This window comes from Buceros rhinoceros, unplaced genomic scaffold, assembly GCF_000710305.1.
Source record: "Buceros rhinoceros silvestris isolate BGI_N320 unplaced genomic scaffold, ASM71030v1 scaffold4309, whole genome shotgun sequence".
Taxonomy (NCBI): Eukaryota; Metazoa; Chordata; class Aves; order Bucerotiformes; family Bucerotidae; genus Buceros; species Buceros rhinoceros.
Genome location: NW_010431948.1, coordinates 1 through 18,183, shown reverse-complemented (window position 1 = coordinate 18,183; position 18,183 = coordinate 1). Strand labels below are relative to the sequence as shown.

General features: G+C 36.5%; 1 protein-coding gene across 1 annotated transcript in view; it reads right to left on the bottom strand.

Moving 5' to 3' along the window:
• BMS1 (BMS1 ribosome biogenesis factor) overlaps nucleotides 1–17,913 on the bottom strand; it is a 22,063-nt gene extending 4,150 nt beyond the window's left edge. Inside the window, exons 1-18 of the mRNA XM_010143577.1 lie at nucleotides 17,738–17,913; nucleotides 17,185–17,375; nucleotides 15,688–15,767; nucleotides 14,040–14,228; nucleotides 13,396–13,538; nucleotides 12,444–12,565; nucleotides 11,558–11,736; nucleotides 10,679–10,824; nucleotides 9,346–10,166; nucleotides 8,420–8,521; nucleotides 7,128–7,285; nucleotides 6,510–6,591; nucleotides 5,496–5,569; nucleotides 4,327–4,509; nucleotides 2,487–2,675; nucleotides 1,718–1,898; nucleotides 1,151–1,209; nucleotides 44–166 (exon numbers count right to left, since the gene is read on the bottom strand). Coding sequence (XP_010141879.1) covers nucleotides 44–166; nucleotides 1,151–1,209; nucleotides 1,718–1,898; nucleotides 2,487–2,675; nucleotides 4,327–4,509; nucleotides 5,496–5,569; nucleotides 6,510–6,591; nucleotides 7,128–7,285; nucleotides 8,420–8,521; nucleotides 9,346–10,166; nucleotides 10,679–10,824; nucleotides 11,558–11,736; nucleotides 12,444–12,565; nucleotides 13,396–13,538; nucleotides 14,040–14,228; nucleotides 15,688–15,767; nucleotides 17,185–17,375; nucleotides 17,738–17,913 — 3,198 coding nt within the window. The remainder of the gene's footprint in view (nucleotides 1–43; nucleotides 167–1,150; nucleotides 1,210–1,717; nucleotides 1,899–2,486; nucleotides 2,676–4,326; nucleotides 4,510–5,495; nucleotides 5,570–6,509; nucleotides 6,592–7,127; nucleotides 7,286–8,419; nucleotides 8,522–9,345; nucleotides 10,167–10,678; nucleotides 10,825–11,557; nucleotides 11,737–12,443; nucleotides 12,566–13,395; nucleotides 13,539–14,039; nucleotides 14,229–15,687; nucleotides 15,768–17,184; nucleotides 17,376–17,737) is intronic.
• Nucleotides 17,914–18,183: the final 270 nt, after the last annotated feature.

Sequence of the window (18,183 nt, the reverse complement as noted above, 5' to 3'; positions counted from 1 at the left end):
GCCTAACATTGGTTATACGTAGTTTTACAGTACACGTACCTACCTTAATAAAAGAAGTGTTCTTAAAAATTTTGAATGGAACACCAGTTAGCTTTAATTTCTTTACAATAGTTATGGATTTATCTAAATCAAGCACAACTCCTGTCGCAGCAATCCGGAAATCAGGCTGAAACATACAGATTAATATTTTTTAATTATTTTTTTATTTGTATATTTACCAAAGAGTGAAGCAACCATTTCACTGATACATTTCCACTGCTTTTATGAGTTTGAGTTCGTAATTCATAACTTTTACCCAAGTACTGGGTAGCAGCATGACAAATGCAAACTGACTTCCTACAGAGTAGTTGAGGTGCTGCTCACATAGCATTCACTAATGAGATTTTCAGAATAGCCATTCTGAAATTACCCTGGAACCAATCTAAGAGTCCTTGTTACCTACCTTACTCCCTTACTCCGTTCTCTTTATGAAACAGAAACTTACTCAGACACATCTCAAAGAACTGCTCTGTGCACTGCTGTTAAGTCACTATACGATGCTAGGGACACATATACATATAACAAGAAGACAGCGCAAGGCGTATTTTAGTAAGGAGATAAGAATCACCACTCTTATTACCGTCATGCTCATTACAATGCCAGGTAAAGCTTTTGTTATATGTACACATAAATAGTTATACGTAAACATAAATCTACCTTTGGGTAATATATATGCAACAAAGATCATTTTTGATAAATACTGCTTTAATACTTTTCAAATTAATTCAGATACCCATAAACATTCTAATGAGATGTGGAGAAATCACACTGAAGGAAAACTTTTAAGAAAAACATCAGTATCTCATCCCGTAAAAATGTTTTCAAATCATCTACTTAGTACCTGAAAATCAAGTAGGTATAAATCCTTCCACAGAAAATAATAAAGCCCTATTTGTCATTTTCAGTGTATCAGATGAAAACTGTTAACAAAAAGCCTCTACCCAGTTTCCTATCTCATCACAATACATCTTTCAAAAGCATAAGTCCACTTACTTTCTCGGTTCCTACAATATCACAATTTTACCAGATGTAAACCTTCTTCCCCAAATCTATATATTTTATACAAAGAGCCATGGAAAGCAGTAATCAGCATTTGTGATAACAAACCTACCGTGGCACCACTGACAGACTGAACTGCCAAAAATCCTGTCCCCTGAGGAGTGATGGGCCCTGTACGAAAATTAAATGTAAAAAATTTATGAAAAGCTTTGCTACACATCTGACCTCTATTTAAAGTCAGAAAGCTTAGAAATATGAGCAAGATATTCACAATGAATAAAACCAAATAAAAGTTTAAAGCATTCAACCCATTACTCACACATATAGCCCCAAGAAATTCAAAGGAATGGTTAACAAGAAGTTAGTCATGTATGGAAGCACTTGCAGGGCTGGGCCCATAATGCTTGCAAGCATCTCTTGGCACTCAGCCAACACACCAGGTTCCTCTTACATGCAATACACCCTGGCAGAATGCTCAGAATTTGATTAAAATACAAATAGTTCACAAATAATAGGCAATTGCCTGTTTTCCTATACTGTTTTACATTCCACAGGAAACACAACTTTTTGAAGACTTCATTCCCGAAGCTACTGGCTGTTTTTCCTGACACATTCTGTAAAGCCTGAGAATTTTATAATGATTAAGTGATACAGGACAGTAACTCCAGAAAGGCCTCACCCCAGAAAGTTGCTCCACAATGCATATGTTGTGGTGTGTACTTCAGAAGTCTATGACGCCCATTGTGATCTTCAATGTAGAACATGGGAATAGTCTGAAATCGCCTCCACCCTAATGAAAGGATTAAAGGATCACGTGTCTTGAGTATCTTCTTATACCATCGGTGCTTCTTCAGGCGCAACTAATTAAAAGATGAACAATGCCATTACAGGATAATAATATTAATTCTGAAATTCAAGCCCTAATTTTCAGGAATGATTGAAAGCAACTTTCACCTACACTAGAATTTTTTATTCAGTAAGCTTTATAACTTTGAGCATTCTTATGAATACTAGGTTGACTGGAAAAATAAAGCTAATCAGTATTTCACTCACTTTCAAGTCATGTTTGCATGCATGAGCAAGTCTTATATTAATAACATATATGAGTGCTTAGTAACTTTTCTATAGCCCATTGTCCATAGACCATGAACCTCAGAGTAAAATTTGTTTGCAATTTAGCAATCACTGTATCAGACCTTTAGTCCTGACAGATCTCTGCAGATGAACATCAAACAACAGTAACTTCTTCCAGTAATTCAGTTAAGCCTGTAAAAAGCCAGTGTCTGCTACTGTAGAGGTAACTGTGTCAAAAGCAAACCCCTATTCAAGTTTCAAAGGTTTCTCTCTGTGTTTATTGTATCTTAAATAATCAGAAAAAAAAAATAACTCCAGATACTCTGAGCATACCTGTACCAATATAAAGTACACTCACAGCTTTGGCTACATACCTGTACATATCCAACATTTCCTTCGCTGTTGCCTAAACCACCCAGAATAATGGGATAATGAGGGTCAAAATTCAGGACAAATTCACATGGGACATTCTCAATCTCTATTCGAATATACATCCCAGGCCGAAAGCCCTCATACTGCACTCTGGTCTCATCATCTTGATCTTCAAATTCTGCTCGGTTAAGCTATGTGACAAAGAGAAGGTCACCATACATTTCACAAAATTCAAGTATTAACAACTTGTTCATGAGTTGCCAGTTCTATTTAAAACGCACTAACATTTATCTAAATCTCTTGGGAATTATCTGGTTTTGAGACTTTTTACTCAGAGCAAGATCTCTGCCACCATGAATTCCTTTCAGTGTAAAATCCCAAGTGGGCCTGTTAAGTCTGCTTGAAAGACAGTACCCAAGGGAAGCAAATGACTGAGTGACTTCTGAGATACCCTTTGTGACAGTGACTTTGGATTTTAAAGATACAACTGTCAAAAGCATGTTTTTGATTTAGGAGCCCAAGTACCTTTTTAAGTTAACATCCTGATCTTCAAGGTGTCACTTTATGAGGAGGCTGGGCTCCTATCTTACTCAGCAGCTTTAAAGTATTTCTGTACATCCTCACACCGAGTATCATCAAAAGGGCCTTTTAAAGCTCTTCTGTGCCATTTGAATGTAGATAGAGTGACTATTTAACAAGATATTCTTGTGAAAAACAGAAACCTCACCCTCCTGTTCTATCTCCTGATGTTCAACTACTTATAAGATGCCATGTTTAGCAAACTAATTATTAATTTCTCAAGGTATTAAGACATGCCACAAATCTTCTGGTCCAAGTTTATTTTTCTAGAAGCCTTTACACATGGCCAGTTTGAGATCCTTGCCATTCCATCCTATAGTAGGAGTATTGCCAATACGTACTTCTGTAACAGACCTTGAGTGAAACAGTTGTAAATTGTCTTGTGTTCTTTTACTGGAATGTCCTTCTTTACCCTTTAAGTGCTCTTACTAAGTACATCAGCATTCCAGAGCTCATATGATCACTTATGGCAGAAGCTAATGCAAGAATGTAATGATTAATTTAATGAATATTTATGGCAAGATTTTATCAGAAGAGAAGACAGAGAAGTTATAAGCAATGTAAGGCAATGTTCTTCCAGGTCAGCCAAAGAAAGGACCTACTTTTAGGCTTACAAGACTTTATTTAAAAAAAATCAAGGTCTGGAACAAATTAACACCTTCAGTTCTGGATACTGCAGTTACCCTGCAGACTCCTATCACACAAACAGAACAACGGTCATCCATTATTTTCTCCTCAAAATAACTTGACAGTTTGATGAAAGACTGCCACACAGGACGTATTTAGCCATTATTAACATTGCAAAAATCACACTAAAAAACAGTATCAGGAAAATACCTGACAGAGACTAGTACAAGAAAGATTTTCACCTTCCTACACATAAAGGATGCCTTCCCCTTCCTGGAGGGGATCCTTCTCTCTCATGTTTTGGGTTTTTTTGTTTTGTTTGTGGTTTTTTGGGTTGTTGGGGTTTTTTTGACCTGTCATCCTGGTTCCACCACTAAGGGTCAAAGGGATAACTGTTAAAATCTTTTAAGCAGATGAAGTTTAGGTGATAAATCTTGTTTGCTTATTATTCTTTCAGACAAATGGAATAAAAAAGTTCAACCATAAAAAAAAATTACAAGCATATATTTCTCTGTGTGTAGTTTCTGAATTAACTCCTGAATGTCATATATGTCTCCAGGAAAAAGCCTCTGGGCAAACTGTGGGGTGTTTTTCAAGATCCATAGCCAGATAAATTGCCAAGTTAACAGCTGGTACCTGTGCTTGTTTATGCATTTCTTCTTTAAGATCATCAAAATACGTGGCATCCCCTTCATCATACTCCGCATCAAACATTTCTTTCAGCTTCCGTTTCTTGTCCACACGCTCCTTTTCCTTTTCCTCCTCTTCAGGTTCTGGTTTGGACGTTATTCCATCTTCCTCCTCTTCTTCACTTCCACACTGATCAACAGTAAGTTATCAAACATGTAAAATGGTTCACTCACTGAAAACAATCCATTTTGATTTACAGTTTAATATATATTAAGTAATATTTTGTCATAATGCAAATTGTTAGTCACTTTAAAAATATTTCCATTTTAGACAGAAATTAGTAAACCAATCACGAGAGAAAATGTAGCTTCAGCAATAACCAAAATATTTCATGATCTAACCATATCCCTTTTCACTGAGAAAATTTCTTGACTTCACATTTATTTTAATGTCAGGTAGGTCAGTTCTAGGATCTGTTCCCTGTTATTCTACAGATAAAATAAGCATACATAATAAAAGAGGAAAGAAAAGTAATAACACTGTGCTGGAAGGCAGCACTCTAGAGGCCAGAAGGGAGGAAGTTTGTTCACAGACTATTTGAAAACTGCCAAAGTAATGCCATTAGTCTCAATTTGACAATGAAATGCAAAGTCATCCAGTTGTTTGGTTCAAAAAAAATACTGTTTTTTCAATCCATATTGCCACAGGCAACTACAGCTCTGTTCTTGGAAGATATCCAAGCCACAGCATAAAATTGCTTCCATCAGCCTCTTTTATGCAGAGATGAGGAACGACTAGGGAACTATGTCAGTTTTCATGATTTGTTGTGTTTAAACACAGCTCTACAATCTCCTCAGATGAAATGATATAGTACAAACTGTTATGATCACATTTGGTTTAAAATACTTCTCTTGTATCTCCAGATCCTCTAGCTCTTGATTAAGCCTGACACCTACTGTTAAATAAGTGAGGTGACTTCTACAAATTAAACAATTCAGTTTGAGACTAAAAACATGCCATTTATATATTTGTAAGTTCCAAAGTCCATAATACATATACCTTTTCTTCCTTCCTCCCATTGATTTCTTTCTTTCATGAAAACTAGATTTATTACATAGGACACCTATTACATCATCGGAAACTCATGTACATGTATAGAAAAATAGAGATCAGACCTCATCTTCAGCAGTACGCTTTCCTTTGTACACAACGCCGGTTTCAAGGTCTTCAAAATCTCCATACAGCTCTTCTGCAACAATATGCACCCAAGATACCTGACAGTTAACCATTGTTATATTGCAGTTAACCATTCTGCTGAACTGTTCCATACAGTTTCTGATATTTTCAGTACTGTGCATTTCTCAGTACTGCTTTGTACATTAGTTTCAGCCCAAATATTTTTTCTTACCATCAACAGTTTTATAACTCTTTTCTGCCCACTGTATAGTTTCAGCTGAGAAGTCTCAGCTGAGCTCCTGTGGCTCCTTCTTTTCAGTACTTTTATGATTTCAAAAACATAAATAAATTTTAGATCATTCCAAAGGATCACAGAGCACATTAGCTAGCACTCTAACAACAGAAGACACTAGCAGAGCAACCAAGCTCCTACCATTAATTGTAAAAACATCAATGAAAAATGTAAATATAGCAGGCAATTTTTAAGTTAAATGCTTATAGAAGCCCCTGAAACCACAATCATTTTGCATATAAGATACAGCCACATTATTAAAATTTTCTAAATATTTCATAACTGGAAAAAACCAAACAAAACCACCTTCAAAACATTTGAAGATAGATCTCATTTTCCAGCCAAATCCAAGGAAGAATTTCTTATTTCTACTGAGACTATCCCAAAGAATAAACCATACATAGAGGATGAATAGTTAAACTCAGATATATAACTTGAAGTCAGCTTGGCCAAGCGTTGAATAAGGACTCCATTTCCTGATTTAAATTATATACCCTATTTTCCAGAGAGTAAATTTTCTGAATATGGTACTTGCCTACTGTTCGCACGAAGATTTACAGCAGTGTCATTATATTAGTATCTGCACAATATTTTATGCAATAGTTTCAAAACATTTTTAAGTATTTCACTAATGTAAAACATTCTACATACGTAACTACAAAGTTGTACTTTTCTTAAAAATCCTGTATACAGTAATCGTTTTTAGAAGTCTTACACATACCATCTTCCTCCAACAGCTTTGCTGCATCTTTACCATCTTCCCACTTTCCAGTAACAAAGCAGTCTCGAATATTGCTCATAACCTGCAAAATAAGCCATTGTCTTGCACAGCTTGTCATCAATAGAAACATTCTCCAATATGCTCCCCATTTCTACATCGGAGATACCACCTCAGAGGTAATTTGATACTCTCACGCACAGCTCCACATCAAGACATCATTACCAAAACTAGACAATGCCCCAGCAAATCAGGACTGTGAAACCAACTCAACTCTCGCCCAAAGGTCTTTACACTAACAAGTCTCTACCCCACACAGTATTTTCACTTGTGATCTCCTTGTGTTCTCTTCTTGGTAAATAAATAGCAAACTACGATCCACCAAATACTTAAGAGAGCCAAGCATTAAATTGACTTATTCTCATTTTCCATTCCTGTAAGAACAGACCTTGGAATCTGTTAGCTTCTAAATACTTCTAGCAACAGAGATAGCAGAAGATACAACACACTGGCTGTAGCTCCCATAGGCCTGTTTCAATTCCAGCTCAGTAGTACTTTACAAGACACAGCTAGGACATAACCAGTAAAAGACATGCAGAAGCAATTATCCAATGGTATTACCTCTTCTAAATCCCAATCTTGTGGCTTTTCTATCAGAAATTTGGAGCAGTCAAGAGCATTAGCCTGCTGTTTAGATGCTTTGTCTGGACAGCTGACACGAAACAAACCTCCAAGTTCATCACCTGCATCCTCACTCTCGTGGTCCTCATCCTCGATAACTAAATAAAACATACAAGCTGTGATTATTTCCCCTATAGTACATGGTTTACATTCATCAAGAACCTCTCTTCTGCCTTACATTTCACCAATACCTGCAGTAGTCTGAGGAGAAAAAATATAGAAGACTGAAAAAAAGGTGCACTGATCCAGTGTGAAGAATTAAATTAATACCCTCACAAGGACAAAATAAGGTGAGCAGCAACCAGGGAGATACTACACACCGTGATTATAGTGAACTTCAGTTGTACAGTTGTCCCATATTGTGAAGTGAATTACATGTTGCAAATTCCATACAGTTCAAATTTCTTTTAGCACCCTGCAATCTGGTTCTATTTGCATAACTTGACTCATTTGAAAAAAAAAAAATATTGCCCAAGAATTAAACACAGGATGTTCATTCGATATCATAAGTAGTAACAATACCAAAACGATCCATGAATGGAAACATCATAAAGCTAGCCTGTAAATCAAGAATATCAGGCTTGAGAATCTGTCAGCAAATCTTCCCACTCCTGAACTACAGCAAGTTTAGAAAAGCCAAATTCTCATTGTATTCTACAGAGGTTCCGAATGATGAGGTTTGTACGCACAGACAGCTACTGGAAAAGCTCTGAATTAAACACAACAAATCATATGAATAGCAATTTTATCTTCCTTTTAAGCCAGACAGCTTTTTTTTTCCTCTTGACAAACACCCTTATTACAGACATAATACTAAGTCATATCTAAAAATATTCCACACAAGTCACTATGAGACAGAAATTCCTGAAAACAGCCAAAAAACAACATCCCTTTATGAAACACATCAACTACCATAACGGAGTTGTGTAACATCTACCAGATAATTATATAAATTATCGAACTTTAGATGTTAGCGGGGAAATATTTGTACTAGAAAACATGAATAACAAAGGAATAGACTGGAAAATGAGCTTAAAATGAGCTTAACTTTTTATTAGAAAAGTAGAAACAGTCTTTACTACAATTATTAGTAAAAGTTAGTATCAGCAATTTAAAAACTCAATTAACTCTCCCACCAAAAGACAGTGCTCAAAGATTCAGATTTGCAAATTTGGTAACAGCCAAAAGGCTACATATATTAAGACAGTGCAAGTTTCAAAACAGGTTTGTACCTGTTCCATATACGAGTTTACGAAGATTCGGGGTTGAACGTTGCTGTCTTAGAAAGGCCTGAGCTGCCTTCTGTGTGAGATCCTCTTTCCATTTAAGTGCACCTGAAAAAGAAAAAAAATTGCATTCTACCTTCAAAAAAAGAACAAAAATTAGAAGGTACACAAATAACGTAAGTAAGGACATAACAGGTTTAAGAAGCGTACACATAAGCCACAGTTTCTGTTTTTCATCCTCCATATATACACAGAAACATAAACCATGGCTAACATCACTCATTTTTTTCTGGTAAGTCCTAATTTTAGGACAAACTTTTAAGAAATTATCAGCAATAGTAAAATATTGGATTATTTTCATGATGATATACGCCTTCTTTACAGATTTACAGAATGGATGAAGTTGGAAGAGACTTCTGGATGTCATCTTGCCCAGCCCTACTGCTCAAGCAGGGTCACCTACCGCAGGCTGCCCATCCCCACGTTCAGATGGCTTTTGAGTATCTCCAAGAATGGAGATGCTACAACTTGCCTGGGCAACCTGTTCCACTGCTCAGTAAGTAGTTAACACATTTGATTAACATTTCCCCATTCTTTCTAAATGTAACAGAGCATGTAATTTTTCTGTTTGTTTGCTTGCTTTTTACACACGTAGCCATGAAGATTCAAGTTAAAGAGAAATGTGTGCAGAATAAGTCTGTAAAATGAACCACCTCCGTTTTAGGGGAATGAAACCCAAAACCTGCATACTGCTTTGCAAATCAAAGGCTTAATAGCAGATAATCCCAGGTTTCCCAGCTTGACATTTCCCACTTAACAACTACATATATATTGGAGAGGCAACTTTATATGGTATTTATTAATTATAATATCCTTTAACAATGAACCTGATTAAAAAAGGATAGTAAAAATTTTTAACATTTATAGTCTACCTGTTGTGTCAGCAGAAAGATCTATTTTTTCTTCATACTCCTCTTCCTCTCTCAGTAGATTCTCCACATCATCATCCTCAGCTTCTACAACTTTAAGTTTAGTCTGTCTAATAGTATCAGCTTTCTTTGCTTGAGTGTGCCGAAATCCCTTCCCATTCGACTCTTCAGCTTCTAACTCATCATGTGATCCTTCACCATCACCCTCATCGAAGGAAGAGTTTTCAACCTCAGATTCGGATGCCTCTTCTGCTGTGCAGTTTCCCGAATCTGTAGTGAGCACTGCTTTTCTTTTCAGACTGTGATCTGGGATTTGTGATCTCATTTCTGTATCTTCATTATTTATTTCATATTGCTTAGACTCAGCTACTCTTTTGCTCGCAACCTCAAATTCACTATCTGAGCTTCCATTTTCGTAACTCCTTTGCTGCTGCTCCTCCTCCTCGTCATCTTCCTCCATCTCACTCTCTTCAATACTAGTTTTTCCTCTTTCTTCGGAGCTCATCTCAAGATCATCCTCACTGTCTGCAAACGCTGGGAGTTCATTCACTGCTGCTTCTTTAGCCACCTCTCTTTTCAGACATTTGGCTCTCGCAACAGCCATCTCTTCCCCTAATAGGTCTCTGTCACTTTCTTCCTCAGCATCATCTTCCACATCGCTGTCACTTTCATCCTCAGACATTGCTGCTGCTTCTTCTTCTTGGTCATCCTCCTCATCACTCACTGCATCATCACTCTCTCTCTCTTCTTCTTCAAATAATGCCTTCCGACGTACTCTTCCAGTCTTCAAATCAAACTGTTTCTCTTCTTTCGGCATCACAAACCTGTTTATCCAAAGATGGTAAAGTACAAGGAAACTTTAATGAAACAATGAAGCTTCATGTTAGGAATTTTTTTTTTTTTTAAAACAGAGTGAGGTTATGGAGAACACTAAAAAGGCAATGGAGATCTTTAAATATGGAACACCTCTTAATTCAAGAACACACCCTATGCTATAGCCATAGATAATTCCAAGAAATGTCTTTATTTTCCATGGAATGAAAATAGGTTACTTGAATTTTACTGAAGATTATGACTGCCATTCTCTGAAACTCTGAAGAAAAACAGAAATATGTCACTTAGGGCTATATCAGCAAGGAATTCCTGGGAGGCAGGACTATACTGCTTGCAAGACTTTTCTATTATCAATTATTCCTATCTCAAAATACACATGGCATGAGTAGTCTCAGAAGAAGAATCAGGCAATAAGCCATTCTACTAATTATGCTCTGTTGAGCGTTTCTCCTATATTAGAGATTCATTCATGCTCAAACGCCGCTCAACATTCAAAACTTACTCTTGTCCTACGTCTTCTGAACCTAAGGGTCTTGAGTCCATGAAGAGAGAGACCTTGCTTGATGCCATCTTAACATCAATAGCTGAATGTGTGGAGATGAGGCTTTGAACTAGTTCGTAATTTGGTCTCACTTCCACCTGGAAAGCCAAGATTTTTTTACTTTTCAATTAAAATGAATAAACAAACCTCTAATGAACAGCTAACAGTGTCACTAATCTGCCAAAACAGTAGAAATATTCATATGCAATAAAAAATTCTGAAGAATTTTAAATAAAGATTTTCTCAGAATAACAAGTTCTCCCTTCCCCTCTTCATATTTCAAGAACGCATACGATATTAACCCAAGAAAAAATAAGAGGCCCTCCTTCACAATATGCAACCACTTCAGTAAGTATTGGCAAGCACACATTATCACAGACCCAAACATATTAAATATTTAGCACAATACAGGGGAAAACAGCTGAATTCAATCTGTTTGTACGCAACATTCTCCACTTCATGTTTCCCTCTGACCGGTCAAATCCTCTTAAGTGTAATCCTACTATCACTGTGCCCTGCAAAGAAAGAGTGATAATAACCCAGTACCGGGAGCTTTTCTAGATCTGAAGTCAATGTTTGGAAAGTTTATGAAACTAACTTTAGGTACTTATTATTAACTGATCCTTCAAATGTTTTGCACAATATTTTACACAGAGATGATAAAAATATTCCTCCTATGAAATCACTAGAGGAGAAATTACCTGCTACAGATACATAAGGATTGATTATTTTAAAGCAGCTTATTTTTAAACACTTACTTTGACTTAAATATAAAAACTACATTTTGCAACAGAATTCAAACCATCAATGGCATTCCCTTACCTCTTCTTTTTCGTGAGCATGGCTTCCACCAAGGTCAATATAAACAGCATCTTTATCATACACAATGCCCCCAACTCCTGAAAGGGGGGCATAGACTAGTTTCTCTTTCTCATTTAAAGAACGCTTCTTCTGCTGTTCAGGTAGAGCACAGGGGTCTGGTAGGAAACTCACATCACTCACAGTAAAGTCTCCTACACCTGGGGTGACAGACAAGGAAAGCAATAAGGTTTTCACAAAGTTTTGATTCAGAAGTTTGCACAATTCACCATGAAGAGACTAATAAAAACAGAAATGGAACGTTGTAGCATTCAGTGGTTCATCAATAGCCAGCTCTGTATCAAACACCCAATGCTTCTGCCTCACCACTGAACTTAAGAAAAGCATACCCAAGTTCACCAGAATACTGGAAAGCTTTGGGTTAGCTTGTTTTTAAACGAGAAAACCAGCAAATCACTTTTCTGAGTAGGCCTGTAAATTTACTATTGAAATGATTTTGGATTTTAGCTTTTAAATAGTTCACTTAAAATAGCAGATTTATTCAATGAATGTGAGAAATTTTACATAAGCCAAATTTACTTTTCAGTATTAGAGCTGGTGTGTTTTGTACTTTAAGCACCTTTTAAAGCAAAACACCTTTGAAAAACTTAAGACACTGCCAAAATTCTGTTTAACACTGCAACAAAACCGCACAATTTAAAGGCAAACTATTTCAAAGATTTATTTTTACAAAAACATATATTATGCAAAATAATTTCCAAAAGCTTAACATATATTTAGAAAGGTGTAAAATCTATTTTACAATGTACAATTTAAAGATACAAATCATTCCACAATAAAAATTATAACAGCTATGTTGTTATTCATAGATCCATGCAAAAACAGTTTTAAGAATCTGACAAATTACCTGGCATATGAATTTGACTTCTATTTTTCAGATGGGCTCCTCTCAAGTATCCATAAAGTGATATCTTCCTGTCACATTTGGGATTCATTCGAACATCTTCTGGGTTGGTCAACTCTTCCATTCTAGCCAGCATTCAAAAAAAAAAAAAAAGTTAGAATAGCCAGCAGACCTAGTAGTAACTTTTGAATAAAGGTAATTTAGAAAACGAAAATTGCAGCATCACTGCTGCCACTGTGTTCTCTGCAGTCTCTAATAATCAAAGAAGAATGAACATAAAGAAAAAGAACAAAAAGCAAACTAAAGTAATGTTACTGAAAGACTACAGATTTTTTTTCCTCATTTTACTTTGTGCATTTTGCAGGACTTCACAGGATGCTTATCTGCTTCTTTGAGAACTTCTTGTAAAGAGTTACGAGCTTTGGAAGAGAGTTTTTCTAGGCATCTTGGATTCTTGCAGGAGTTTAATCACAACTATGAGTGTTCTGGCAATCACGTATCAAAAATAATGTAATTTCTCAGGAGGCACAGCCACCATTAAGATTACCTTCACGTTCCAAAGAGATTGTGAATCAAATGCTATACATGGTGATGGAGCAGAAAGCATACTTCAGGGAACTCACACACCTAATTCATCAGCTCTTTTTAAATTGCTGTAATGCTGTTTCTTTTCCACAGAAATTCGATATAATCAACAAGCAGGATTAATTTTTTTTCTGTGTTTCAGAAATATTTACAATATATCAAAGGCCTATCTATATGATCCAATGCAAGTGAGAACTTAATGGCACAAAACTGAAGAGCACACTTTCATTTCCCCACAGCCATCTAGATAATACTAGATATTCGCTCACACATAACGCTGACTGGCTCTAACATTATAGGTTTTTTTCTTTTAAACAGCAAGGTGGTATCTATGCTAAGACTGGAGAACAGAGAGGAAAGGCACACTCACCTGTCTGCAAGAACATACGGGTGAGACGTTTGCCAAGTAAGAGGTCGGAATTTCATAACTGAGATAAAACGCCCCAAATTGTGAATTTCCTGCTTTTGATATTCTCCATGAACCATCCCAGACAGATAAAACAGCTTAGCACCCTAAACACATTAAAAAAACCATGAAAATACTAAACATCAGTTTAATACCTACAAAACTATAAAAAGGTAAAGCAATTCAATTTGTAAATCACAATCAGAAATTTCAGGTTAAAAATTGGTTCCAAATGATCAAACTAACTAGTTTACTTCAACATGCAAACTGCCTCCTAAATCTGAGAGAAAAATTATTCACATCCAGAAAAATTTGTACAAAGGCTAATTTGTCTCAGACCTACAAACAGATCCTCCATGCACAGCATCTATGCAACAGACCTTTTTGCTAATATCACGTTTAGTATCTGGTTATACTAGGATAGGGAACACCTACACCTTTATTTTTGCAAATAAAAGAAAAATTACATAATCTGATACATCAGCATCGTCCATTTATAGTATCATTTAAAAAATGGAAGAATATAATAAACACTTAAGTACTGCCCTACTTTAAATTTAGCTTCTATAATGCAAAACATATGGAAAAACAGATGTTGAATGTCATACCAGATACACCTCAGTCCAGAATCTGTGCTTTAATTTCTTTTTGGTCTTCTTTAATTGTTTGTTGTTCTTCAATGCATCCAGGTGGGTAAGAACTCCCATAATTTTGGGAAAGCCATGTACCTGACAAATGTTCAGGAATTCAAATGTTTCCATCTCAAATCCAAAGCTGGCATCAATAAGCATTAGAACCTGAAAACACATCATCAGCATTTCACTATAACAGTACCACAGTGCCCACATGAGCTAATTTCAAAGACCATACCTTTACAGTCATAAACTTCTTGGGAACGAAAATCTTGCAAAAACTTGCAAAAGGCTTTGCTCTTTATTTTCACATAACCTGAAAATCAACTTCGGCTTTTTAATTAAAGTGTGGGATCTTAGCTACTTTAGAAGTTAGCAGGGCTTAGGAAATCAAATCTCCATTATATAGCTTTGATTTGCTTATTGTCACCAATAAAACTAGAGAAGAATAAGGTTGCTTTATGAATGCAAAAACATACAGTGTCATAATAAGGTCTGACCAGGTGTCTACTTGGTGAATTTAGAATACACAAAATTAAGCATCTTCCAATATTTGCAGGAAAGTCTGTGAAAATTTACTAACGCCTCTAAGGCCAAGTCTTTTGGTAAAATGAGACAAACTTATGTCAAGCATTGCACTTACTGTTATGCATCACTGAAACACACTGACACAGGAAAACAGCACCCAACAGTCACATGAAAATGGAAGCAAATTCACCTTAGGGCCTCAGCAACTAAGAACTCAAAACCACATGGGAACTAATGACAGATTTGCAAGTGATAATGTAATCTCAGCTTCATAACAATAAAACCAGGTGCATGCAGAATCTCATACATCTGGCACATCTACTGACAGAAAGTTTTTTTTTTAATACATCTCATTTCCTCAAGTAGAAAACATGCAAATAGAACAATATCTGGACTAGTGCACACATGTATTTAGATATTTAGTTAATATTTAGAAAAATATCTCAAACTCTAATCAGCTCTGAATAATATATTCCAAATCCACATGTAAAGTAAAATTCTAAATAGACAAATAGATCAGCATTGGGTCCCCAAAATCTGTTGGTGGGATCTCCTGAACCAAAAGTTAACAATAAACTACAATGGTGACCACACTCCACTGAAATCAATTGTATTACAATTGATTTTCATGGTCATCTTCAAAGATGGAGACATCAGGGCACATCAAATAAAACCAACTAGTAAACTTAATATATATTTCTGCTTTATGCATTTAGACAAAGCTTCTTGACTAAAAACCATTTTCAGATTTTACGTGGGTTGATCAAATCTCTTAATGAAGAGATTTATCACCTTGGCTTTTACAATATCTTCCATTAAAATTTTACGAGTTGCAGTACCTATTAAGTTCAGTCGCATTTCCCTCCTTCCACATCCTCACCACCGCCACCCATACCCTTTGTTTTCACCCATCCCCAGGATAAGGAAAGTCCTACAGATTGTTCTGGAATATTAGGTTCAGTCAAGGCTAGTCCTGTTCTCTCTGAAACAAAAGACGGCTTTGCCTTCAAAAGCAATGTGTAGAGAAATCAGACATCAGCGTAGTGCAGTCAAAAGCAATATAAACTATAGTAGAAATCACATGCCAGTAACTTACCAAATCAGCAACTTTAGCCAGGTCAATCATTGTGTTAATGTCACATCCACATTCAATAATAGTTAGCCTGCGCTTTTTACCTGAAACAGAATTACGAATCAAAAACTGAAACAGCGGGACCAAACTAATTAGTCTACTGTTTTCTTCTCAGGCCAAATTCCTGAAGTTCCTAAACAGTATCTGGGACTCAAATTCTTGTCTAGCATACCGATCATCCACATGCACCGTCGCAGAAGTACCTATTTTGAGACGTTTATAATTCTGCTAACTTTTTGGTTTAAAATTATCAGGTTGAGTATATGTTTTCAAAGGAGTTGTTTGATCTTTTCCAAAACCAATGCTAAAAGCAAAAAAAAATGTTTTGTTTCATTTTTTAACTCTGAAGAAAAAAAAAAAATATCTGCTTCTTTTATCTTTAGTGCCCCAGAGTTAATACTACGGATTTTATTTTACCACAGATTTTTGTTCTTTTTATATCATTAGGAAAAATACCCTCTGCCTTGAAAAAAAAAGTAGATTTCAAGTAATTTCTTAACTTGCTTTCAAATGAGGAAGAAAGTACCCACTGTTAACTTGGCTTGACTAACTAGCGATAGCTAACTGAACTTTAGAAAACGGGAATAAACAACTACACACAACAGGTTATCTTTTTTTTTTTTTTATTCAGGTCATCGACTGCAAAATTCAACCCTTAACTCCCAGTAGACTGATCAGAAAAAACAATTTAACACATGACATTTACTTTCCATTTCTTCTCATTCCCATATTTGTAAATTATTCCTTGCTAAAAGGAGATTTATTAGTTAAAGTCTCTGAAGAGTATACCTGCACCAAACATGCAATTGTCCATCTCCAAGCAAAATCTCCCTTACAAACTGGTTCCTTGAGCTTCTGTGGGCTGTGCTTCCCCTAGAACCTTAGTGATCCCCCTCTGGTAATATTCAGGGAAAAGAACCAAGGGAACAGACTAAGACACGAGTAGAAACTGGGACTGAAAATCTAACAAAAAGAAAGCTGATCAGGGGGAAAGGTAGAGAAATATAACTGGAAATCACTAGACAAATTAATTCTTGGCTTAAAAAAGGGATACAAAGACAGCATTATAGGACACGGAACCTTAAAGAATAGGGAATGTGTGTAGATATTACGATGAAGCTAGAGAAAAACAGTTCAAAAGGCAAATCACAATCCAATGGAAAAGCAAAAACTGGGGAGAGTTTGGGGAATGGAAAAAACTGGGAAAAAAGCCAGAAAACGTGTGTGTGTGTTTGTGAAAAATCAAATCAGAATTGTGATCCCAGCAGGATCAAAAACAAATTTAGAGGGACAAGTGTCCCAAAACCCTAAATCTTAATATTCTTTTGTTCTTAATAAGTATGACTGATAAAACACTCAAATGATTTCTTCAAAAAGACCAAAAATTGAGAACACGAACACATCCTAGTTCTAAAAGCAAGAACAAACAAACAGTGCAAAATAAGCATTTCCATTTCTCACCTGAAACAATTGTAACAGGACCTCGTATTTCAACCAGTTTTTGCCTTGTGAAGTTCTTAATGAGACATTTTATTAACGTACTCTTTCCAACCTTGGGAGGGCCAACTACAACCACCACCACAGGAGGTGGCTCCAAAGGAGTACGGTCAACAACAGGAATATGATGTTTTTTAGTCTTCAAATCCTGAGTTCTGAGAAGAAATTTGTAGTAAATAAATATAAAATCAGTTAACATTTATTCTTTGAAAATCTGCAGTATTTGCAAAAGCTTGGACACAAAGGTTCACCAAAAGCCCAGATCCTAATGTGTATGTAGAACTCCCACCAAGTCTAATGAGCTATACGCATTCTTCTCTTTTAAGACTAACACGCTTAGCACAGATGCAGAAAGCATCACGCTCCTGACAAACAAATGTGAATGATGTAAGCTATGTAAGCACACCGGCGAAAATAACACTATGTGTATTTCTACACAAAGTTACAAAGAAACCCCAGACAGCACCTACCCTCCCAGCTGACCTTCCATGCTCCGTAACCAATTCCCATTTCTTACCTATGGAAAGCTCTGGCCATCCGCACAGCAGACTGGACTGTGAAGGCTTTGGGGTTTTTCTTCCGCACATTCTCCTCGTCTCCTATTCCTAGGTCGCTGAGATAACGTTTCCTTTTCTTCTCCGCCTTTGGCCCACTATGCTTTGCACGATGCTTCTTCTTCTCTTTTTCCTCCATCTTACTCTTTTAACAGCTGTTTACAATGCAATGGCATAGATTGCCTCTGTGTGATAGCGTGCACAGCTGGCGTAGGAAGAAAAAGCAGTTAGCACATACAGCACATGCACACAGCCCCTCCGTGAGAGCACAGCACTATGAAACATCACTCAACCGCCTCCCAAAACTCGGTTAATTTGTGTCCTGCCGCACACGAGCAGAACTGCGGTCCGCTCGGCGTGAGGCGGCGCTCCTGAGAGCCGCCGGCTCCGCACGCCGCGCACCTCGCTG